General features: G+C 33.0%; 1 protein-coding gene across 1 annotated transcript in view; it reads right to left on the bottom strand.

Annotated features, from left to right (window-relative positions):
- Positions 1 to 27,250, bottom strand: part of Smp_041820 (serine/threonine kinase) — a gene marked incomplete at both ends in the record, with an annotated part of 47,698 nt that overhangs the window by 6,015 nt on the left and 14,433 nt on the right. The window contains 2 exons of the mRNA XM_018797193.1: positions 195 to 442; positions 15,392 to 15,601. Of these exons, the coding sequence (XP_018652259.1) occupies positions 195 to 442; positions 15,392 to 15,601 (458 nt within the window). The remainder of the gene's footprint in view (positions 1 to 194; positions 443 to 15,391; positions 15,602 to 27,250) is intronic.

Below are 27,250 nucleotides of genomic sequence, written 5' to 3'. Positions count from 1 at the left end.
CAGCGATTATAGAACACTCACAATAAACGTCCGTATAAAATGCTTCCCAAAGTGATGGTTTTTAGATAAATGGTCTTTAAGAATAACTTTGTCTTCAATATCACCTTTGCATATGCAACAATATATAATCATTAAATTGTATTGGTGATATACACACTTTCAAGTATGCACAAATACATATACAATTAGCTTACCATAATGTGACAACTTCATTGGAATAAGTTTTAATTGGAATCGATTTGGCGCGAGCTAAACCAAAATCAGCCAGTTTCAAATCTCCTCTACTATTGATCAATAAATTTTGTGGCTTTAAATCACGATGTAGTATACGACGTTCATGACAGTAAGCTAAACCACGCAATAACTGGTATAGAAATAACTGGACATTATCCGAGTGCATGATTCCATGACAATCGTGTAGATATTGTTTTAGATCACGTTCCTGAAATGAAGAAGAAAGTAAGGAAGATACGTAGGGCAAAACAAATAATGGAAAAGATAATTATTCAAAGAAAGCATTAGAATATATCTGTTTTTAAAAAAAATAAAATCTCAATTCATACAACGATAATGAAACAATTAGTAATTGTGAAAACTTGCTTTTTTCACATTATTGACAGTGAAACAAGATTGAATTGATCAGGCTGTCTATAATCGTGTATATGAGTGCCAGTGATGTTTGCTGAGCCTTAAAGTTTATCTTTTTTGTGAGTAGGAGCTAGCAACAGAATCCGGAATGTGCATTTCTCCTTGGTTGGAACTTGCTAATTGTGGAAGTGCCAGTTGATGACCCAATACTACTGAAACTCGAACCAATTTATTTTAATAAATGACCAATATAATATCCGTTGAACAAGTATTGGCTAACATGAGGGATTCATTAATTTAATGACTTTCTGGAGCTTAAAATGATTATTTATTGATATAAATTTTCTCATGTATATAGCCTGATCTCTTCGTGCTAAACACATGTCAGGAATAATGCCATGGGGAGCATCAGTTTCTTCATTAGTGTACAGGGTTTCCCGCCGACTATCTTCAACTATTCAACATCTCAACAATGTGCATGAAATGTCAGGTCATTCAGATTAGTGGCCACATTGCAACTTGATCGATAGAATTCGATCAGCAGCACTAAGCGACTAGACAAACACGACATTAGTCATTAACCAGTGATTAATCAATTGTAATTCTAGTTTATACTTAGAAGTAGTAAAACTGCTTTATCGATTTGCGTGTATGTGTTCGTGAATCATATGTATTAAACTAATTTCGCACACTTACCAAGCACAAGTCTATATACTGGACTATGAGCCACATACACTGTATGATGGATAATATTTACTAACCAGCTGCTCTACACAAATCAAAGTAGATGAATTAGTGTTTGAGAGCCAGAGATCGACTACTAGTAGTCGTAAGACAAACGGATTTCACGTATCTATCGATGTACGACTACTACTACTGTTCGATTTTGAGAACGACCGAAAGTCGATCATTTTACACATGATTAAGATCAATCTTCCAAATAATGATAACAAAACATATACATACCAATTATAATGACCTCACAATTAATATTGACAATACTACCACTACTACTATGGTGTATGCTACTGATGTCAACAAGTATAAGTAGTATGTATCACCAGTCGAAAGTGGAATGCCTGGAGGCAGAAGATTGAGAAGATCGAAGAGAACGAGAACAGAGAGTGATTAGTATGAAAACGAAGGAACAACAAAGTCGGAAACAATTGATGGATATTTTGCAAATGAAGTATTACTGTATGGGTCTCAGATTTTACCAAGATATTCTGTAATGTGTCAAAATACATATGATTGTCCCTACTATGTTCTCGCTCACTACACTACTACTACTACTACCACTACTACTAACAATAATAATAATAAATTGAATGCACCTTTGAAAAAAGGATAAATCCAACTATTGACATGTTTCGATTATCAAATAACTACATAGTTGGAATTTGAGTGTTTATCTGTGTTCATCACAAAGTTCTGTGGTATAACCAGGTAAGTCAATCAAGTATATCCTATTTAAATGTATTGAGTAAGGAATAAGAAGAGAATTTATTGATTGTGAATTAAAAATCTTCGAGCCAATGTTTCAAATAAAAACATGATGGTAATGTTCGTGTTTTTATTTCCAATCATAAACACTACGCAGATAAAAATTGTAAGAAATACATGTAAATGTGTAGGCAGGATTTAAATCGGTTCTCACACTGTATTTAGAACTGCTTCAGTTGAAATATGTGTTATTATTATTCATATTAAGCTACGAAGTTCCCGACTAATCTGTCTTAAGATTGAGCTGTTTACAATTAATTGATTAATGTGATTAGTAACAAATCTTTCGATTGCATCATCATGTTTATTCTTTGTTCAAATGTCTTCACGGAACTAGTACTTGAACACAAAAATTCCCATATATATATACGACTGTACAGCTTGATAGTAAATTCGTTAGAAAGAGATCCCTTCGTTGAGCTTCGTGTTCTTAACGTTTAAATAGGAATTATATATCAATAAACTTTGTGTTTACCTGACTGCTAAAAGGACCTCAGATTATCGAGTTTTTTTTTATCAATAAACGATAGTTCTTTCGTGTTAAAATAACCGAAATAACATTCGAAGTGCTGTATCAGTCGTTTGGCCTACCAAGTTGGTGCGGGCCCAGTTTTGTACTGAATGAATATCTCAATAATTTGCAATTAGGAATTACTATACACAACACTACAACTCAACATTAACCCTTTATAGGTGATTGATCGAAAAATTCCCTCTTTGAGTAGAATATAAAAAATTTTATTTCAGGATTGTCAAAATGTTTAGTTTGTCGATTAGAAAAATTTAAATTAGACACGTAAGTAACCAGTATAAACAATTTGAATCCGTACTACCATACATTATCAACTACAGTGAATTAAATGGTCATTCATCCATGAACAACATAGAAAAACCTGGCATAAATGTGTATCGAACCTCGTTGTCATATGCTTTAAATTAGTTTCTCCTATTATCACTTAAAAAAACCTATTCGGTCGTAAGAAATCGAAAACAGAAATTACAGTCCACGACAATGACTGACTGAATGAAATTGGAAATGAAAAAAGTAAAATGAATATTTTAAAAAACCTATGATTCAGTGAAAGATAAGTCATGAATCCGTTTCATTGAGGTTGGTTTTGAGTTACCGCTTGCAAACACTATTGAACACGATGATTACACTGTTGAATATAATTCAGTCGAATAAGAATCAATGATTTCAAACTCAACTCTACATACTTCAGTTTAGCATGAGTCAGACAGTAATACTAGCTCTCTAGATCAAGTATCATGTTGTAGCCTATGGAGGTAAAAATTTAAAGGTGTGGGATTTATTTGATGCAAATCCTCTTATCAACCCAATCTTTTCTTCTACCAATAAAAAAAGGTTTTGAAATCATATTAACACCAAAATTCTGACAAATCTACGATGTCGTCACAGATTGAATCATAGAAGTTGACGTTTGAGTACAATTAATAACTTAGCATTCAGCGATCTCATTTCAGTCAACTTGCGATATTATACAGCGATCATCATTCATTGCCAATAATCCTGCTATCCTCCTCTAATCTCACTGGTTTTTTAAAATGATTATTAACTAGTTAAAGTCAATCTCTGAAATAAACAATCTTATATTTATTACTATCAATAACCTTTTTCTCGAAAAAAGGGCGTTATTCATCTTTTTCATAACAGAAAAATCAATACATTACGGGGAAGAATCTCTTTCCCCCAATAATAATGATTATACTTGACACGAATTCTAGATGGTAATTAGATTGGATAGAAAATAAAACAATGAAATCGTCTATAGTTGTTATTATGGTTAGTGATGGGAATGATGAAAAAGATTCATTCATTTTTCTCCTATTCAATAAACATAAATATTACAATTATGAAATGTTATTTTGATGAAGAATTGAAGGGGGGACAAGGTTCATCTTCATCATCCTATTGGGTATTTTTACATTTTATGCTAATCTCCTAAGTGTAGCCATCATCTTTGAAGAATATTGGAGTAACCATAATTAAAATAGACAAACCTATTTCTTATAAATATATAATCGATGATAATGATAATCATGGGAGATGGATCAGAGGAGAGAAAAACCATAACAACGACAGAAGAAACCAATCTCTAAATAGACCGGTTAAGACACAAATAAAGATATTTGATTTTTGTTAATCGATAGTTTTGCAGAGATACTAAAAAAAATCAAAGGCTGTTAAGCATTAGTAATCAGTAATAGCAGTCTAGTAGTAACTAGTAATACGTACATGTAATGAATACTAATATTGAACCCATTTGCCATTCGTCCATATTTCATCCAAAAATGAGGTTGACTGAGAAAGGGGGTAAGGAGAAAATACTGACAACAAATAATATAAGTATGGGATCAGTTGTAAATTAAACAGTAAGAAAGGAAGGCAGAATAAAAGGAAAACATATCGATTTACCGGAAAAACAAAGAAGGTAAGTAAACAGAACAAAGATTTATTTGCTGCAATACATATATACATAGAAAGAGAGAGACACTTTGTCATAAATATATATTATAATTAGTTAAAAGATAGATTACATGTGAGTTCTGGTAAATCGTTCCCAACCAACAACTGTTGAACAACTTGTATCATACCACAGCTGATTGAGGAACAAACAACGTCAAGTATGTCTAGACGCTTAATGCTGCGGATCGAATTCCATTGATCAAGTTGTAAAATGTGGCCCAATAACGCATGCACTAAGATAAAATGTTAAACGGTTGGAGGTGATCGGTAGGAAACTCTACTCAACTTGGATTTCGTACTTTATTTATTTATTTATTTATTTGAACACATAAACATTGGTATAAGGGGACAACGAATACATATGCGCCACACATAAAACTTCAATGATTTGTGTGTGGGTTGTGATACTGTTCTGCTGCCCAAATCGAAGTAGGTGGTTTTCTTAGGGGGCCACACCCGGAGCCTTTGACCTAAAGGCCTAATCCACAAAGCAATGGAGTAACGTCAGGAGATGCAGTCCCATGGTAGTCGGTGACCAAAGATTGGTTCATACGTCATTTGTTTCCCTAGGATCCTGGAGCCCATGTGCACCATTTGTTTGGAATCAGGGTTTTCCGACTCCCCTAGATGGAACCTCCATGTCTACCAACCCGATTAAGCGCCGGACATTCACTTTTTGTCCTCTCAATTTCATAAACAACACCCCCGCCGAAAGAAGACAGTGAGTAGGACTTCCCTGACAGTGGCTGTATACACGTGGCCATGTGAAAGCATTTCGAGAGGGAAAGATGACTCTCCTCACCCTCGACCGTACCAGACTATTCATCAGAAAGGTATAACCAGTATATAAAAAGGACTGATGATCCTGTGGGATTCAAACTCACGTCACATAGCGTCATAGTCAAGAAACACTGAAGGATTAGTCGAACTCGACATTGATCAATCAATGTCAATATCTCACTCATACAGGAGGTAGCAGCCGACAGTGTGAAGCTGAGTGACGAGGATTTAAATCCGACAGGAAAAGTAAAAACCTCTCTAAATATTAAAGGCATGTATTAACATTACTAACACGTGTGAACTACCACGAAATCCAAGTTCAAATTTTCTTTTCGATTACCTCCGACCACCTAACATCGCTTGTATAATCCCTATACAATGATAACCTTTGATAAGTTGTGTCTTACTTTCGAAATGAGTGAACTCAACTGCATCGTTTCTTCTTACCGAAACTTTGAGAAAACTCATCTTGAAGCTAGTTTTTGATGAGTATTAGATAGCTTTATGGAGATCTTGTATAGTTTAGGATGTAATATTAAGGAAATAACATCAGCTTGTGAACTAGTGAAAAGTAGGAAGTATTAGATTCCTAATTTGAAAATTCCCACGACCCAATAATCATAATGAATCGAAGAGAAGACCTTAATTTCGGTAAAATCAGTTGGTAACATGAGCATAAACTTTAAAGTGGTAATTCACCTGATAAGTAAAAAAATTTGAGAATTGATTTTTTTTCGAAAGCTATATCAATCGAGCTCAAATCACTAAGATATAGTGTCTGGAATCTGTTTAAAACTAATACTATACTTGAAAAACTCAAATAGATCTTTCAATCAATAATGGATTGGGAAGAAAATTACGACGAGGTTAGTGTTAGAGATTGATATTGTCAGTTTCTTGAACTGAGTGTTGAGCCTTCATACGTCTCTGATTATTTTACTGTTATAGGTGTCAGTAAATAGTGTTTAGTATACTTAATACATCAAAATACGGAAGTATATAAATACTTTGATCTTTAAAACTCACCATTAAAGGTACTTAATGGTCAAAAATGTCTAAGGGATTTTTTTTAGGAGTCTCAGTGAAAATTTCATAGAGATAGGTTCTAAACGCGTCTTTGATTCAATAAGCATCCATAGCACATTAACTATAAAAACCTTAGTAATATACATAATAGATATATTGTCACTAATCCATCTATTTTGAATAACCAAGAATTACTCAGTGATTTCATAGTAGATTATGTGGAACTTATTTCAGTGTGAACATGATCGAGATCACTGGTTGACATCAACTGAAGATACCATTGAAAAATAGGCAGCACTAGATAACTATTTCATCCTCTTAATTCGGAATTCACATTCATCCATAACCCTTGAGAGCAAGCATTTAACTCAGGAACTTAGTCCCCAACTAATGTTAATTCATGATTTGTGTAAATGAAGAATACACTCCGTAGTACTATATACATATTTCAACCTGTACAGACGTTCATTTTATATTATTTGTCCGTAAAACTCTTACCGTATCCTAATTACTAATGAACAAACCTATTAAACAAGAAAAAGACAGAAAAATAAAAAGCACGAATCAATTAATAATTATTATCGATCTTGTCTTCTTTCGTTTACCTTTACAAAAACGTCCAAAAATTAAAACAATAACAATCATTAAGACAAAAATGAGCACTGAGAAACGAATATATGATAAAAACAAAAAGAGATGGAAAAAGTAACTACAACTAACATGATAAAACAAAACAGAACAACTAGCTATTGTGACTGCTGTCAGTTGATGCAGCAGAGAAAAAGAAACGGACAAACAGAAACGTTTAAACAAATAAACACAAACTCTACATCAATTGACTGACGTTATGAGGAAGAAGTGAGAGTAAAGAGGGAACCAGTAGGCAGGGTATCATAGGATAGATAATAAGTAGAGAAAGAAGATGAACAAAAAAGGATAGATAATCAATTATTCAATTTATTACTACTAACATAAAAGAAAGCAATTTAATCGAGTCATCTCAAAGGCAATCAATAATTCGTAGAACTAGAGCGGAGAGCAGGAAAACAGTAATAATAATAACTACATATTTAATCTGTAAAATCTATCAATTTTTGTGTCCAATAACTTTGATGAGGATAAGAGAGAAACTTATGCAGACAGGACATTAATGTTTCATTGAATAGAAAGTGATCTGATAATGAAAATTGAATAGTATAAGCTATGGCTCAATAATCAAACACTCAACACTATTTAGTTTGAAGTTTGAATACTAAGTCTCACGTACATAACTATCCGATACAATCAATTAATACTTCCAACTAACGGGATGAGTTTTTTTTAAATTAGATCTGAAGATAAGCAGGACTTGAGTTCACATAGTCAACTAATTTTCTTTACAAACAAAAAAGTTATTTTCAGTATGAAGTCCTAGGTTCGAGTCCTGCATGCGGAATCGCGGATGGGCACTGCTGAGGAGCCCCATGCTAAGACCAAACAGTTATCCAGTGCTTCCAGGTTTTCAATGATGGTCTAACATTGACCGGTCCATGATTTTAACAAAAAACAAAGTTATTATTCAATAGCTCATACCACATCTAAAAACAACTAGTTAGTCGTTTCCTAATATAAATTTAGCTTACGAAAATAAAGTTATTGTGAAGAAGAATTTTTGTTCGCTAAAATATTTGTCTTGTCTCTTAACAAGTTATATATCTTATTTTACTAGGTACAAGATTATGTATTCAACTTTGAGCAGACTATTTGTCGAAGAGTTAGCGATGCCACCTGACCTACTGAACTAGTATCGGTAGAGTGGAGTTCAGGGCTTTTAGCATGCAAAAACAGTCTGTTTTCCTAGTCACTTATTTATTAATCTGATATTTACTACATCAGAGATAAAAAAAGAGTTACAAACAATTGGCTTCGTTGAACAATAAAACAATTGGAACAGGGGGATTTATGGAGACTGTAGACTTCTCAAGGATTACATCATAGACTGATCTTAGTTAAGTCACAAGTGAAAACCAGGAAGCAATCGATAGCTTTTTCGGCCTAGTATGGGACTCCTAAAAAGTGTGGATCTCCAACCCCGCCACAAGTTTTCATATCCAGGACTTTCGGTTTCGCGCCGAGCACTTAATCTCGATACCCACTTGAAGTTAAGGCATTCATATCCAAAACATAAAGTCCTGGGTTCAAATCCCTGTTGCGTAGTCATGGATGCATAGTGTTAAGGAGTCCTATACTAGGATGAGAGAGACGTAAAATGCTTCCAGATTTTCGATAGTGGTCTAGCTAAGATCAGTTCGTGACTTAAAACTATAAAATTAAAACAACTGTTAAGTAATATATTTCATTACTTATTCATAGTTTCCATTAACTCATAAACATCCTGGTTAGTTAGTACACAAGAAAATTCGGTTGGTTACTGAATGAGCAGGATTAAAATGTATTAATAATTACATTGTTTTCATGGAAGCGTAGAAAATAACTTAAAGAAATTAGTAAGGCAAATTATCAGCTAATTCCAAAGAACTATAGGTTTTCCGATATAAATCATAATGATATGAAACACATTACCCGATGACTTCATTCGTCGGAACCTCATCACTATTGTATTAGTTTTTATTGTAATTCTACTAAACTCAATGAATGTCAGGTATGAAGTGGCTTATGATACGAAGCACATATCCCTCCAATTTCAGTCATTCAAAATTCAAAATCTTAGATGTAATCTGTGTTCTTTGCTTTGTAGTCAACATTTACCATAAACACTATCTTATGCTTTTACTACATCCGAGCAATGCTTAGAAGATATCTATAATTGAAAATTTGTTTTCTTTCCCAATGACATCTATCTTCGAAGATGTATGATGAAAATACGAGTACACTAATGACAACGAAATAGAATAGGCAGTAGATTACTCAAAAGATCTTACTGAAATTCTATATTCTAACTTAGCATATCATATTCACATGTAAAGGTTTTTAATTCATATGAACAAATAAGGAGAACAAGCCTGTTGGTCTGTATGTTTCAATTACTAATTACTGCGTGAAACACTACAATAAATCGATACTACTACTATTAACAATAACAATAAGTGAATAGTTGAAAGCGTGAGTCAGTTGAAGTTAGACCACCAAGGAAAACCTGGAAGCACTGAACCAGTGGGATTCAAACCACGTCTGTTGTGAGATAGGAACTCACTGAAGACAATTGGTGAACGGTTGCTCAACTTCATGGATTGGTTGGAGTTAGACATAAACACCATCGGATGCCGACTCAGTGGTCTGTCGGTTAAGTGCCCTGGCGCGGGGCTGGCAGGTCCTGGGTTCGAACCTCGCGAGGCGAGGTCGTGGATGCGCACTGCTGGGGAGTCCCATAATAGGACAAAACCACCGTCCAGTGTTTCCAGGTTTTCCTTGGTGGTCTAGCTTCAATTGACTCACGCTTTCAACTATGAAAATACTAAATCTCCACAAAATCCCTTCTGACAATAACAATGATGTTAATGGTAATAATAACATGTTATGCAATAACGAATAACGTTTTCAGCTGTTATTCAGTAAACCTTTCTTACGTTTCCCTAAATAATGCTAGACAATTAAGAAATTTGCATTAAAAAGTACTTTATTATTAATATCATTATTCAATTTTTTCATGAGAATAATTATATCTCCCCACCCTCATAAATATAAAAATATTTAGGAAGAGGAAAAGAGAGAGAGAATAATTAGGTCAATGAATAACTGATTGGAATATGGTAAAAAGATGATTAGCAATCATTCATTTTCTCCTATCCCTTTAGAGTAGACGATTAAAATTAAAAAGTTGCAACAAACCAAAAAGCAATCAATTCTACTAGAATTTTACAGTTTTTGTAAAAGAAAAAAAAGAGACAGTCCCACCCTTGTATATTATTCAACAGAAACATTTTCAGTAAACATACATAATTTAGTTATTCAAACATGTGCATATATATGTATGTGCGTGTGCGTGTATACACACATATACACAGACAAATATGTTATTTTCATTGTTGAAGGCGTGAGTCAATTGAGGCTAGACTTGCTTATTTCGAGTTGATTCGATTTTAATAAAACAGAAGACACATTGACATGTTCTGAGGCATACTCTAGCACACACACACACACACGTATAAATATAGAGTGGCAAAATAAAACAGACATTTATTATTATTATTATTATTATTATTATTATTATTCATAATAATGGTTGTGGTAGTAGCGATGTTAGTCATTTTATCTGTACAAATCATATTTGAAATAATTTCAGCAATTAAAGGTCACATATTTTTGTTTCGCTAGGGAAACTTAGTTTGAGCTTGAAAATTTGACTACTTTCCTGAAGAAGCAGGCTTAGACCATTTTGTCGGAAGAAACACGAGAACTAGTTAAATTTCAATCACCGAGTTTATTTGATAGACGATTTTTAATACCTACTGTCTTCTATGAACTTGATGTCCAATTTCGGTCAAACTGTTTATTCAAATTTAGGCCGATATTCATCATACTTGGTAATTTTATAACCTTTTTCAAGGCAAAATAAATCTAGAAGTTATGACTAGTAATCAACCATGATTTCAGGGGCGAGGCAGATACCACGGGTGAAGCTAGATTCTGACTAAGTAGTTTGGGAGATATCTATCTATAAGACGTTAAGAACTTGGTAATTACTTGACTTGACATCCTATTGCCCCGCTACCTCTTTTAAAGAAAACTCGTCTGAAGGTGGCCATGAGACGTTTTGCCTGGGCGTTGGACTATAGATGATAAGATGGAGAACGTAAATGATTAATTCCATGCACTTTGAAGAACTGCTTGAAAGAGTGTGACATAAATTGAGAATCATTATCAGTAGCCAAAGTCTCTACAACCCTGCAACATCTAGAGAAATTATATAAATTCCTGATTAATTCTTCGTCTGTCCAAATTGATGTAATGCATATCTCCAGCCATTTTTTTAAATAGACCTGCGATAAACAAATATATTTGTTCTTGTTTTGAACCAAAATAATATTCGTGAAGTCTTTTCCAAGGTTTGTCAGATTTGGACCACAGTTGTGGTAGACTTCGTAGAATTTCTAGCAGCTTGAAGTCAAGAGCTATTGTGGCATTTTTCTTTGATATTGCGATCCACTAGAGACCAGTAAGAGTAGCTGTGAGCAAAAGACTTTACTTTATTGATCCCTAGTTGACCAGAGTGAAATTACTTGCGAATTTGTTGATGAAGAGTTTACGGGATAACAATTCAATCTTCGAACATGATCCGAGAACCAACTACCATAAACAAGTTACGAAGACGAAAATATTGTAGAAATCTCCCTTGAAAGTAACAGATCGGTTATTAGATGGGAAGACAACCCCAAATTTATCTTAAGGTGTATTCCTTTACTGTGGCTTTTATAATGGTTTCGAAGGTAACTGACAGTTCACAAACTGGAACATCCAACACTCGGTCAACGTCTGTTTCAGTTTCTATTGGTTCTATCACATTGTTTTCTTCTAGTTTCGGATGAGAACCAGTTAATCTTGATAATATGTTCCCTTTTCTTGAGGTCGTATCCTAAGCGTGGTTGCTCATCGTTGTAATCGATTAACTGTATACACAATAAATCTTTCCCTTGACCTAAATAGTGCCAGTATTGATTTATGACCAGTAAATGGAGTGAATCGACAACTAACATTGTACTATTTATTCTCATATATGATATCATAAAGAATAAACTTAGGAGACGTTTCCACAAACTAGAAGTACATTCTAAACGATTCAAACCTCGTTGTGGATTGGGTTTATTACAGTGCTGAATGCACTGTGAGATACAGAATTCCCTTCATTGTTAGTTCCTCTATAGTGACTCTGAAATTTTTTTCACCGACAATACCTAAATTTCCACCAGAAGCACTGTAGGCTGATTGCTTTGTTGAACAGACTCGAGGTATGCCGATGTTGCCCCAAGTTTTTTCTGCTAACAGGTGTAATATCCGAGGTTGTGTAGGGTTTTGGACAGACACAATAACCACTAGCCTTGATATCCAGCAAGATTCTGAAAACACTCTTAATTGATGAAAAAATAGGTGATTATCTTATCAGAGCATGACAGATAACCCATCGTCTTTCTAGAAATTTCCGGAAAGTTTTCATTCAAAGCTAATTACATTAATTGTTTGTAGCCTCTTTCCAGTTCCTAAAAACTTTTCCGAAGAATTCTCAAGGACTACCAGAGACAAGGCCACGACGACCTTTGACCTCTTGTACCAAAGAGAGCACTGAAAATGTGCAATTCTCTTGTGTTTTTTCAACTCTTCCCAGGTTAGTTGATTAACTAAATTGAGAAAAATCTCCTATGCACACAATTTCAGCACAATATTTGAGTTTTAGAAAAAATCAGTGAAACAACTAAACGGATGAACAGCTTGACTTTCGAGGTTTCCTACGGATGTTTTGAATCATGAAAATGGAGATAGAATTAACTGAGATAAATGAGAAATAATTTGGAGGGACTAAGATTTATGTGCTCTAAATTTTGTAATGTACAGTGTATATACGGAATAAAATGGACAGCTTGCATGCAACTAGACGCTTTAGACTTCACAAATAACCTAGCCCTTCTATCCCATGCACGCGAACAAATGCAGGTCAAGACGACCAGTGTAGCAGCAGCCTCTGCATCAATAGGCCTCAACATACACAAAGGGAAAAGCAACATCCTCAAATACAACACCGAAAACATTGTTGAGTAGTCAATATAAAATAACAAAGTGATCGTGACAGAAGGTGAAGGAGAACGATAATAACGACAAAATTTATCTAAGGTTTGTTCTTTCCTTTGCACAGTCTTATTTACAATGTTGAACCCATGTCTACAGCACATCATACCTTTTATACATTAAAATATTAGTTAGAATAAGTAATCATGTCTAAAGAATGTGGACACCAATAATGTGTGTGCAATATTGGCATACCTGTTCGATAACCTCTCTAGTACTCTGATCGATTAAAATGTTAAGGAGTTTTTCGCTACACTAGAGCCTACAACTTGTTTACGTGGTATGGAAAGAAAGTGATTACTTACAGTACATGTTTCTATATATTCCCATTATTGATATCCCCCATTTCTATCATCCGAAAGTTTAATCTAAATGTAGTTGTTTGTTTAAAGGCACTACTACCATTGAGACATTTGTTCAGGTAGCTTATCCATTTCAATAAAGACTGATGATCGACAGAGAAATTACAAACCGTTTTTCTTTTTGAAAAAATTATTTTAAATACAAATTCGCATATCAATTATCAACCACTTTGATAAGCTATACAGATATGTTTCTCATACAGTTTAATCATATATATTTTACCACTACCTATGTTACGAATTGTTTATTTTTTAAAATCAATGAAAACTGAAAATTTTCAGCTGTACGGCAATATAAAAGCACTCTAACGATTTATACTACTAACTAATACAAGTAGTTTAGAAAGTATCCATATAAATTAGGTGCTTGTTATTATTTGCAGTTAATTAGCCGGGACCGTGACGTAAACATTTAGAAAATAAACGTTCGTATATATTTATGACTTCAATGAAATTCAGAAATCTCCACAATTCCATACTGAAAATTACAATGTACTCACTATTGACTAGTTTTGAGTGATAATTCTTTGAGTTCTAGTGAGAAGCCGTGACAAGTGGAGTTTAACCGAATCAAATATCTTGTGTTTGACAAGTTAGAGACATATTTCATTGAATGAATTCAATTTCGATAGTTAAAAAAACTTTTACTGGATAAACATAGAAGGATAGGTAGTTTTTTAGTACTATTATCAAACCATGATGAAACTTATCTTCAAATTGAAAAAAATTTCCATCAACACACTATTTGAAATGATAATTTAGCATTTATCGTTGATGCGATTTCGAAATAAATGACAAGAGTTCCAGTGAGGTGCCGGATATAAACAAGCAGGAGAGACAAATCGAAGAATACTCAACAACTATATGGGTTATGCTGTTCAGACGATAACAATTGTTCGATCCAATTACTAGAAATAAGAATGGTGATTTCGCATGGATCATTTATTTATGAAACAAATACTCCACAAAAAATACCCTACTAAAAATTATCAGAAGATAGAAATATTGGCTACGTAACTGAGTTCGTGTTAAGAAAGAGAAATTATTATTTCCATAGATACAGAATATTTCAATAAGATAGTATGATGTGGCAGAGAATAAATGGGTAATCAAGGATGAAGAGGTAAGTCACAAACCAACTATTTACATATATAGTTGAACAATTATGTTTTCATAGTATGAGTTCGTGAGTACGCCCTTTTTCGGGAGTTTCATACTAAAGGTTTAAAGAGCTGTCTAATACTCAATTGTTTTCAATGATACCTGTGACTGAGGTCAATTTACGTCAAATACCACCCATATATAACATGGAGTAGATAGAACTTAGTTAGTAATGGAATCCATGACGCGCGTTCCATTCTACTTAGAACTTAGCAGCTGAATATACCTACATCACAAAGTTGATGTTTACTTTGTAAGTGCATACAGCGCGTCCTGGATTTCACTGCTAGTTAAATTCAATCTACTCGATATAAACTTGCCTCATGATGGCTACGTCGAAGCAATCCCGACAAGATGTATGTGTGGCAACTAAGACCGATCAAATTTCAGTAAAAAATATTAACAAGACAATCCAAACTATTACAAATTGAATTATGTATATATCATCCTATATTTTAATGAGGGCAGGAGGGAGTGTAATCAACAAACCATCGTCAACATTATGCTTTAGAAAAAGTAACAACGACAATGCCCAAAACTCCGCCTGGAGTCCTTCGATGGCTACGATGGCTACTGTTGGTTCTGAACCTGTATAAACAAGAGTAAGGTTATGCATAGATGTTAGGATCCTTACCATCCCGTAAAAAAGAAATGCTAACAACATTAATAATAATAATAATAATAATAATAATAATATCAAACTTACCACATATTCAAATACCAGTGTTAACGACTTCTCAGTATGAATAATGTCATGTAAAGTGACTATATTTGCATGGCGTAGATTACGCAATAAGCTCACTTCACGTATGGCTGTACATGGTGCACCTTCATCATGTTCCAAACGTATTTCTTTTAAAGCAACTAACGTTTCTGTTAGAAGACTTTTACCCTTGTACACCGTTGCATAGGTACCCTGACAGAAGAATAAACAAAAAGCGGGAGAGAGAGAAAAGTATTAATAAATAGTGATAACAGTAATGATAAAAATAGTAACAAGGATAAACACTATTGTTTATAATAAAAATAAACAAATAATCAAATTAAGCCAATCTATTTCTGATTAACTTAATCCTACGTTTACGAATTCTGTTTATATGAAATGCTTAAAACAAAAGAGGGAGATGACAATAAAGAAACACTTGACTGTTAAACCAAGGTGATAAGTTACGTAACAGTACAGAAGGTATAAATAAATAACAGTAAGTGCCACTAGGATGCAATTAAGTACTGAATGAAAAAAAGTGAGAAACGAAATGAATTTGTGTGATTATAATTTTATTGTGAAACAAGATGTTTAAATAAACATTCTTTTTCAACTGTGTGGAGAGAAAAAGACTCGACTGTTATTGATTGCTGAATCGAAACAGTTATTGATCGGATCTTTGGAGTAAGTATATTATTAGGAAATGATCTCGGTACTTGAGAATATCACCTGAGAAACCAAGGAGCACTTGACAGTTGTTTTGTATCAGTTTGAGGCTTCTCTTCAAAACTGTCCATGTACTCAGGATACATGATATTGAATCGAATATCTTCAAGTTCTACGGTGCGTGAGATGAACTTTAATGATGTGATCTATGACGTTGTATGGATAGTTACTCCTTGGTAATTAGTGACATCCATCTGACACTAGACAATAGTGAGCCAAAGATTTTTACTGGAACTTCCAGAAGCTCACATCACAAACCGAATAATCTCATTGAAGACTTGATGGTTAGTAACAAGCATCATTTTATTTCGGTAAAACAAAATAAAAGAATAGACACTGATAGATGTGGGAAATTCAATTCTAATTCATTGAACTACACTATCCATGAGTAAGATGCAATATGAATACATGTGTAGAACATTAATGGGTCGTTAAGTGAGAAGTGATGGGTTGAAAAAAGAAGACAGAAACACAAGACTTCATAAAAGCAATATGACTGTAGCGAATGAGTTGACGTTAGGAATATAAATTATCGAATGCTAACTAAGTGGTTTGAAGATTGACTGCTAACTGAGAGGTCTATAAGTTTCTGAATTGACCCTTGGCCACGTCATGAATGTCCACTGCTGATGGGTCGTATACTAGGATGAATCGGCTGTCCTGGTATTCATAGTTTTTAATGGTTCTCTAGCTACAATCAGAATGTATTATAGAAGTACAAAATAGAAAGAGGTAAGGATATGAGTTACACGCATGTATAGACACCTACCTCAATGTCCGATAAATATATTGAATGATAGATGTAAAAAGTTTGATAACATTTAAGTGTTAAGAAGGCAAACAAACAAAAGAATAAACATGTAATCAAAATCATTAAACCATTAAATATTTATTATGAATTACGTGAAGTGAATTCTGGCCGTAGACTTTTTATGGTTCAATTAAACAATGTATATTCAAGAAATAAGATTTAGAGTATTAAAACGATACAACTATCGAACACTTTAACCAGTGGAAAATCAATGCCGACATGATTCAAAGGATAACAACAACAACAGTACATACTGATGATAATAATCGTAATAATAATAATTAAGTAGAAATATATGTGTAATATCTCTTAATAAGGTAGGAAATTGAATTCCTTACGCTTTACAATTCAGTGTAAGTCATTAATTACGAGAATAAACAGAGAACACTAAGTTGTGAAATGTTAGGAATTCAACTTTCTATCTTATTAACAGATATTAAAAATATATATCATCACCCTATTACTATTATTATTATCATTATTGTTATTAAGTGTTTACCTAGCGGTCAGTTTAATTGAAGTTACCATATCAAAACTTGATAATTATACTTAAAAACACAGATAGGGAGAGAAATATGAAAGAAAACTACGAGATTTTTTGATTGAGACCATGAATCGATCAATGTTAGACCACTATTGAAAACATGAAAGCACTGGATGGCCGTTTCGTCCTAGTTTGGGACTGTTGGATGCCGGCCCAGTAGTCTAGAGTTTAAGCGTTCGCGCGCGAGACCGAAGGTCGTTTATTCGAACGCCGCGCGCGGGATCATGAGTGAGCACTGCCGAGGGGTTTCATACTAGGACGAGACGGCCGTCAAGTGCTACCAAGTTTTCAATGGTGGCCTAACACTGATCGATTCATGATCTCAATCAAAAACTCAACAATCTTCACAACTCTATGCTGATAATTACAAGATTGTTTAAATTGTGAATAATTCTACTCGGAACATTGTGCGTTTCTTTTTTCTCTAAAAATATAAAGTTCGTTTTTATTTGTTACTGGGAGAATAAAAACGTTTATCAAACCAATGTATTATAGTGATGATGATTATTGAAAGTCAAAGTAAAATTTCATATTTGAACTTGCAAGTTCGATTTCGCTCTTAGTAGGTACAAGAAACAAAGACACAAAACAAAGCGAAAAAGATTAACAAAGATGGAGGGGAGAAAGAAATAGCACCAACGGTTACTTTAGATTGATATAATAAGTGTCAACCTACTTGGAAAAGAGAATATGTTTATCTCGAATTTGGATAAAGAAAAGTAAGACCAAAACTAGTAACAATGGACAATTTAATTAAATTATAAATGTAGAAAAATTATTTCATACAATATCCTGATCCTTTGATAAATTTAAATCAAGAATTTTTCCTTTATTTTAAATGGTATTATTATTATTATTCAGAAAAGAAAATAGGTTTTTGCGTGACAACAATAATAATGATGATAATAATTAGGAAAAAAAAACAAACAAACAGCCAAATAAACATCACAGTATTTTATCAGTTTGACAAACCACAACCAACAATTGGATCTTTATTCTCAGTTACTAAGCCTGCATGTATATGTGTTTTACTATTCTGAAATCAAACTACTTATTTCTTCTTTTAACAACTAATAAAGAAGCGATCCATAATAAAGCTACTGATTCATTCATACTGATGATGATGATGAGAATTCCTCGGTTAATTGAATTTTCAACAAATTCAGTTATTAATTATTTTATAACTATTGTATGATATTCTGATAATGTTGTGTACTTTGTCTTCATTGAGTGTGGACATATGTCTAATACGAGAATTCATTTTTTTAAAATAATAATTTACTTAAATTTTATTAATAAACACTATAAAGGAAAACTTCATGTAAAGAGTGATATAATCCTTTCAAAGTAGAACACTAAACTCGCATCTTCCTCTTTTTTCCTTCATGTTTAATAGTTTGGGGCTAATGAGTCAAAGAGAATGGCCAGTAGAGCATTGAAAAAAGGAAACTATTGAAGTTAACTATGAAGTTGATATTTTTGAATAACGTAGGTAAAGAGCAAGTTATAGTAAACACAAAAGACACCTGATAAAGAGAATAAAGGGGGGAGAACTAAACACTATCTAAATAACATGTGCACATACAGAAAATACAAAAAGGACAACGTTGTAAAAAGAGAAAATAAAGAGAATATAATAAAGATGGATTTTTGTTTCATTAGAAGAGGGAATTGATAGATAGAGTAGATCAGTTTGGGGTTATGTTCTGACCAATTTCTAAACTGTTATCAATCTTTAGCTCTTTAACCTGAAACAAAAACAGAAAGCAGAAAAATATGGAAGCTACACTCCTAAAGTTATTTGATATAACTAAGACAAAGAATATTCAAGTAAGTGGTTTACAAATGACTTTGAAATTAGAGAAGTTTCTAGAAAAGACAGTAAAATTTATAATAAACTTGGTAGCTGATAAGTCAGATCGGAGAAAAATATAAGTAAGTTGGTGTTTAGATTGTTCTAAGACATTTGCGAAAACGCTGAATGGATAAAAATTCCATTAGGCATTTTCCCTCAGGCTTCTAGATACACATATACAAACAACTATAAAATGTCTCCTAACAGAATTACGGTATAATTATTATTAGCTCATATTTTGCAGTCATATCAAGAAAATCAATCTACACGAAGTCTCTACAATCAAATTATCTAATTCCAGTAAATTTCTCTCTATATCAAAAGAGTTTCCACACTAGTATGTGTATATATATATATATCAGTGATAGGATTTAAATGTAATAACACAAACCCTAATCAGCATAACTTTCAGGTCAATATACTCGTTTGGATACATAACGACCTTAAGAGAATAAGTTAATTATATCATATTCTACCCTTTTAAATGAATCATTTATAAACTAAGATAAAGATTTTTAAATTATGAGGCTACATTTTTATTCAATGTTTTAATTAATGTATGAAAGATTATTTTATTGCAAGTAAATGAAGACAAGTTGACTAAATATGGTTTTATATTTATAGTAAACACGATAAAAAAAGTCAGTCATAAGGAAGCTCACCGATTTTTTTTCCTTATTGCTTATTATTATAAAAAGGAAAATTTTGCCGAAACTTTTGTGTGAAGACGGGAGATGGAATTAGTATGAGTACCTCAAGGTGAGTAAATTGCATGAGAATTGTAAATAATAATTTATAATAAGAAGTTAATTTGAAGTTTATATCATTGGCTGACTTTAGTTTAGACAACCGGTAAAAACCAAGAACCGCTTAATAAGTGCTTCAATCTGGCGTACGACTATTGAAAAAATATAAAAACGACCACGCTAAAGATTGAAAGAAAAAAAAGAGAGCATCAAGGTTAGTTGTTTAACTTCAAAACATTATCCGACAGTTTAAATTTCGAACGTCAGTTAATTCAAGTAATATTGTGTTACTACTATTTGTTGATATTGATGATATCTTTTAGTGGCCCGATATCTGACTCCCGGTAGATCGTTTGCTGCTTGTTATCAAAATATACATCCCAGTTACCCTCATATATAATTATCGACTTAAGTCGCGTTAGTGGATAACGGAATTAAATAAGTCAAATACGAGCATGAATTTCGGATACGTGTATTTCATACAATCGTTAATCAAGACAAACGAAGCGAAATGACGCATGGTGGAGAAAGCATGTAAGTCAACTCATCTTAATCAATCGTGAATCAATATTTATAGTCAGACAAAAATAAGTTACAGACATATGAGGAAGATAAGAAATGCACACACATACGACCATATAAAAAGTCAAGGTTGATAAGCGAATAAGTGACAGTGTAAAAATGTGGCATGAGAAGAATGAATAGATTGATCTGCCCAGAGGTTAGAATAACCTATGTATACTTGACACAGTACCAGCCCCTAAAATCCGGTACGAGTTCAATATGGTTGAACTCCAACATACACTGTTTTTTTTAAAATAGAACTTGGAGAATTTATCTTTAAATTAGTCACTAATACAAACATAATTTTTATTAATATTAATGTGAGAGATTAGTAAAAATGGTTCACTTTTAATTTATATCTCAGATTAAATTTAGCTAGATAACTATTGAAAAACACAAAGAGCTAGAACAGCTATTATTTAATGTATCTCTAATCTATGCCTACTGTGTAAAATATCACACACTGACAACTTGATTCAAAACATGAAAATTAATGAATATGATACGAGCGTATACACATATAAACATGCATGCACAACGGAAAGTAGATGTGATGTAATGTTAACTAGTTGCAAATATACGACAAGAAGACCTACTCAACCCTATGTAATGTATGTAAATGGCATTTGCCAGTCAGTAAAGAGTAATATGGAAAGAGAAAAAACTAAACAGACACAGTGCTGATAACTGTTCATTTACCGATTCATCGATGTACATTTGATATGATGATAAGAAAATAACGTGACTTTTAACTACTTCGTGTTTCTGTGTGATTATTGATTGTGTAGGAGAGAGGGAGGAGAAGGAGTAGAAATATAACAGCAACGACAATAAAATAAATATGCCACGATAATGGAGCTTTTATTCTGAGAAATATATTTAGTAAATAAAAATCTAGCTCAGAACGCATAACTTTGAACATTTTCCCATAGTACTTTTTAAAAAATCATCACAAATAATTCACTTGCAGCAAATTTTCATGAAAGTAACTCATTAAAAATATGAGGTAAATCTACTCACTATAAAGCCACATTTTATGTGTGTGTGTGTGTACACAACAGCGATTAGTGATACTGCTCAACTATTCAAATCAAAGGGAGACAGGTTTCGAACTTATGCAATGCTACTACACTACTGATTAAAAGTCAAATAGCTCTAACCAATAATCAACTGATACATTTAACTCACTCATCAAGAGTAGAAATTTATGTGTTAAGCCTTGAATCATATTGTTTTTGTATACAAGTTTGTGTGTAAGGATTAATAATATCAGCTGGATATCCATACCTAAGTAGGTCAATAGAACCTGTGACTATCAAACTTAGACTAAAATTTAATTATTTAAATCACATGCAACGAGTTGAAATATATATATATATATATATATATATATATATATATATATATATATATATATATAGGTGGTTAATGACAGAACAAGATATTAGTGAGTCATGTGTAGAGAAATCCAAATAGCTCATTCTTATCTGAAGTTTGTGCCAATGATGTAGTGTAGAAAGATAATGAAACTTTACCATTAAACTATCCACTTCAGAGAATGTAATCCCACCAAAAAAAGCATATTTACTCCAAAATGCTATGCCACTTAAATGAAGTAGTGACTAAAAGGGTTAATGAGTTCTATTATTAGCTAATAAATCACAAGATCGAACTACAGCTTCATCTACTTCGGTTTTAGCAACTCGATAGTATTAATAGCTATACTCAAAGTCAAGTATACGAATTAATCTATACTTGGTAAATGAGTTAACATAAAATCTATTAAACAAGTGTGTTTTCATTTTATATCATAAACAAATTTTGGTAGTAGGTATTAAAAGAAAAACATCTAATTATCTTGTTAGTTTGAAAACATTCTCCCCCCTCCCCGAACAAAAACACAAAACAAAAGTATAATTGAACAAAATCTACGATTGAGAAACAAGAATGAAGTGAAAATCAAGCAACTTCACAAACTGATCATCACATAATCACTATAGTAAGTTTTGGTCAAAAATAAAAGCAAATGAATAAACAAGCATGAACACAAACCAACTAAGAGGTAGGTACCATTTTTATTCGTTCGAATGAAAAAAAAGGAGAAAATCAATATTATTATCTCCCGCTGATAGCTTAATTACATTTACTTATCCTAATTTAATTAACAATATATAAATAAAAGGGTTTAATAACAGTAATAATAATAAGTAATGTGGATTTATATAATAAATTGATCAGTTACATGGATTAGATAAAAATTTACTGACTTTAAATGATGAGATTTTTAAAAAATAAGTTTAAACTTTCAAACAGTACCATGACGCGGCTGACATAAATTAGCTTACATCAAATAAGTAGATTGATTACAAGTGTCAACACTGTTTCACTATTATTTTTAGTAGGGACAACAGTAGTATTGTATAGTATAGGCAGTAGATAATTGAAGAAACAATATGGTTTATAGTTGAGTACGTGAAATGATATTTGGCAATTAAGTACACAAATCATCAATTATTCAAATTGGGGTCTATTAGTCAGTCAATCTTAATGGATTAAATATAGTTGAGTGATTTGAGCAATTCATCTCTGTTATATCTAGAGCCTTGATTATTAATATACCGCGAACTACTAGACTACTTGAACGATAGAACCCGCAACGTCGCAAAAGAGAAGGCAAAAGACTAGTAAGTAGGAAGTTTATTCCCCAAATCAGTGTCAAAATATAGTACAGAAATCTCGTATATTTATAGTTTTTTGGCTGAATGTAAATCATCATTTAGGTCAACCAATAGGCACATAGGGGTCATTCTTATCCATCCAATGGGGAAGCTACACGTCGACATTCTAGAACATTCCCCTAGCAGTGATTGGATGGAATGTCTGTGGCTCTTCCTGGGCTTCTTAAGGCTTCCTAGAGTCTACCGACGAGCCGTCCTTACAACGTCTATGGAATTTAATTCGTAAGTGTTAAATTATTATAAAAGTTGAAATAACTTTTGTTAGCTGTTTCCTTTTATTCTACTGTTGATATGGTGTTCAACTACTGTTTACTGACTTAAGTAGTATATTTCGAAGATAAATTGTAATACTTCTCTCTGGAAAAGATGGTCTTCAGTGAGTCAATTAAGTTTGAACAGTTATACGATTTACTATACATAACTAATATATTACTGAGTAGTAGCAGTAGTAGTGCACAATCACCCTCTAAGACGAAAACCACTTGATATTCAAATGTTTTAAAAATATTTAAATCATAATATTTTAGGAATAAATAAATATTGTTATAATTGTTGTCCATGAAAGACAACTTGTCAACATCCAGTCATTTTACCTTCGTTGTTATTGTTATTGTTGTCTCTTCCACTATCCCCCCTCCATCCATCCACTTAGCCACCCTTCCAACAGTTTCGAAATAGTCTCCTATTTGGAACGTCCAAAATCTACTTTAAATTTTGGTGGATTTTTATTCATCTTATTATTATTATTATTACTAATATTAGTTTTTTTTAAATGGAAAAAAATAGTTGTATCATATGGGGATAGCTATAATTATTCATAAATGTATATTGTTAAATTATTTACCTGTGAGAAAACAGATCTTAGAAAAATTGCCAGAAGCAGGCTTGAACAATGGTGTGTAGGGTGACTGACACACTTGCGCATATGCGCACATGTCTGTCCTTATTCTCTCGTCATATTTGCATGCAATGTAGCTGTAACTACTCCGATGATCTTCATCTTGGGCTACGCGATAATAGTGGGCTTTGATGTTAGTCCAACCGCAACAACACAATACATATGCATCATGGGTGGAAAAGTAACGTGATTATTCTATCCACATTGTGTGTGTGAGAGACAGAGAGAAAGATAGCTAATCCATCTTCATTTTCGTCTCCCCACCACCACGCCTTAGTCACTTGTCCGGATTATATTTGCATGCAACCAAATCAAATTTTCATTTATTATCCTTCAACTATTTACTGTTTTTTTCTTAATGATGTTCACTTAATAAAAATTATTGATACTTTAAAATTTAATTGGTTGGTTGAATATTTTGTGGATTCGTTGTTGGTGTTTGTTCTATAGTGAAATTAATGATGGCTGAATTTGAGGGAAAAAATTTTCGAAACAATCTGGTCACAAATAATTTAAATGACTATCTATATTCTCTTCATCAGGTGTAGACAGGATCACTCAACTTAATATTATTTAATATCAGAAACGGTTTTTGTGGATATTATAGTAATTTTAATAATTGAGATCATGAGTAAATTGAAGTTAGACCACTATGGAAAACCTGAAAGCATTGGACAGCCGTTTCGTCCTATTGTGGGACTCCTCAGCAGTGCGCATCCACTATCCAGGTTTTCCATAGTGATCTAGCTTCAATTGAGTTGTGGATTCAACTATAAAATGACTAAAATCTCCACAAAACCCCCGTTCTGATCATATTCATATGCTCACTAGTGACTGGCTTCAAGAGATTTTTCCTGGAGTTCTAGTGAGAAGCAGTGACTAGTGGAGTTCAACCAGACTTGTTGTGAGATACTAACTCACTGAAGACAATGGTGGATATGTCGCTCAATTTTGTGGATCAGTTGGAGTTAGATATTAGCACCGTTGGATGCCGGCTTAGTGGTCTAGAGGTTAAGCGTTCGCGCGCGAGACTGATAGGTACTGGATTCTAGCCTCGCGATGCGGGATCGGGGATGCACACTGCTGAGGAGTCTCACAATAGAACGAAACGGCCGTCCAGTGCTTCCGGGTTTCCCATGGTGGTCTAACTTCAATTGAATCATGATCTCAACTACTGAAATTAATATTATTTATTGATATCATCAAGTATTTATGTGTATGTGTGCGTGTAGATATGCATGTACTAGAAATTTTCGCCACTTTCAACTTCATTCGGTTACTAATGGGGAGGAGTATGGATAAGCGGAATGAAAATAAGATAATTTGGAAACTCAGAATCTAAGGAAAGAAAAAGGCGGTGTTTCTGAACCATTGTGATCGATTTGTGACTTGAAAGTCCTAGGTTCGATTCGTATTGATGTCGTGGGTGCGTATTGTTGACCGGGATCATCAACTCAAAGTTGCCTTCCAATAAATGTAAGGCATTACAAGAGATCGACCCTCCAACAAATAAATCTTCTTTTGATACATAGATTGTCGGTACTGGTGATAAAGTTTAAAAGACAAGTACGGAACTAATACAACATGTAACTCACTACTCACAAAAAGATAGTATATGATCAAGCACAAACAGTTGTCCTTTAAATTCGATGACCACACTCCCGGGTAGACAAAATATCAATAACTAATTATTGTGTTTACAAATATAGTGACCTGCACACTAAGAGCAATATCACATAAAAAATGCGCCTAATTACAATATCTTATTGAGAATAATTTTATTATAACGTCAGTATTGAGGTACGGTGTACAAGTGTCGAGACTCAAATTCACAGTCTTTATTATGTGTAGATAGACACAATATATGCCGAGTTGTAATTTTAATCGTCAAAACATAAATAAATAAGTATATACTACCAATCAATCGATCAGGGTATACAAATAGACACTGGATAGACAGACGGGAATATATTTGAGTATGAATTCAACTATAATACACACAAACACAAAGATAGACATACAAGCATACAAAGATGTATGGATACATATCAGAAAAAGAGGTATTGAAATGATTAAAATTTAGTGTATACCTACCTTGTCAAAATGATTTGCGTGTGAATTTCAATGTCTAAAATAACTTAAAGGTAATTAAGTCGAAAAAAGAGTTTATTTTGTTAATAAAATTAGCATAATAATAATATTTTTGTCATTAGTATTCTATCTACTAGACTTAAATGGTTAAATATGAATGAATAAATATAAACAAAAATGAGCTAAATAAATGACTTAAAACAAGAATGCAAACGATTGTCCTTGTTGAAATATATAAATTTACTTAGAAGACTAAACGGAGCTTTTTAAGAAAGTTTATCACAAAATTAGTCAAATATCTAAACTACTACTACTACTAATAATAATAATAATAATAATAATAATAATTATTATTATTATTATTATCATTATTATGAATATCACAAGCCGATCTAAGTTAGGCATCTACTGAAAACCTTAAAGCACTGGAAGGTTGCTTAATCCTATTATGGGACCCCATCACTGAGGATCGTTGCCAGGACCTTCGGTCTTGGACATGAACGCTTAGCCTCTAGACTACTGACCCAGTATCAAATGGTGTACACGTCTAACTATAATCATATCGTGATCTTGTGCAAACATTTAATTGCCTATTTTTCTGTTAACCTTTTATTCTGTCGAGAAAAAACTTATTGCACCAGCCAGTCAATTTGTCCTTTCTTTCGGAGGCTTACATTAATAGGTCAATCGTATGAACAGCTATTATCGCTCGCCCATACACATTGTATAATCCCGTTCATTTATTGATCGGCATCATATTTATTAATTTTAACAATCGAAAATTCATTTATCAACCTTACTCTATGAGAGATTATACAACCGATCAAATTCCATGGAATGTCCTGTGGGCTGGAGAAATTCAAACCATTAGAAATCTAGTTAAGCA

The sequence above is a fragment of the Schistosoma mansoni genome, chromosome 4 (assembly GCF_000237925.1).
Source record: "Schistosoma mansoni strain Puerto Rico chromosome 4, complete genome".
In the NCBI taxonomy this organism is placed as follows: domain Eukaryota; kingdom Metazoa; phylum Platyhelminthes; class Trematoda; order Strigeidida; family Schistosomatidae; genus Schistosoma; species Schistosoma mansoni.
The sequence above is the reverse complement of the archived record's forward strand: the minus strand, read 5'-3'. Positions and strand labels throughout refer to the sequence as shown.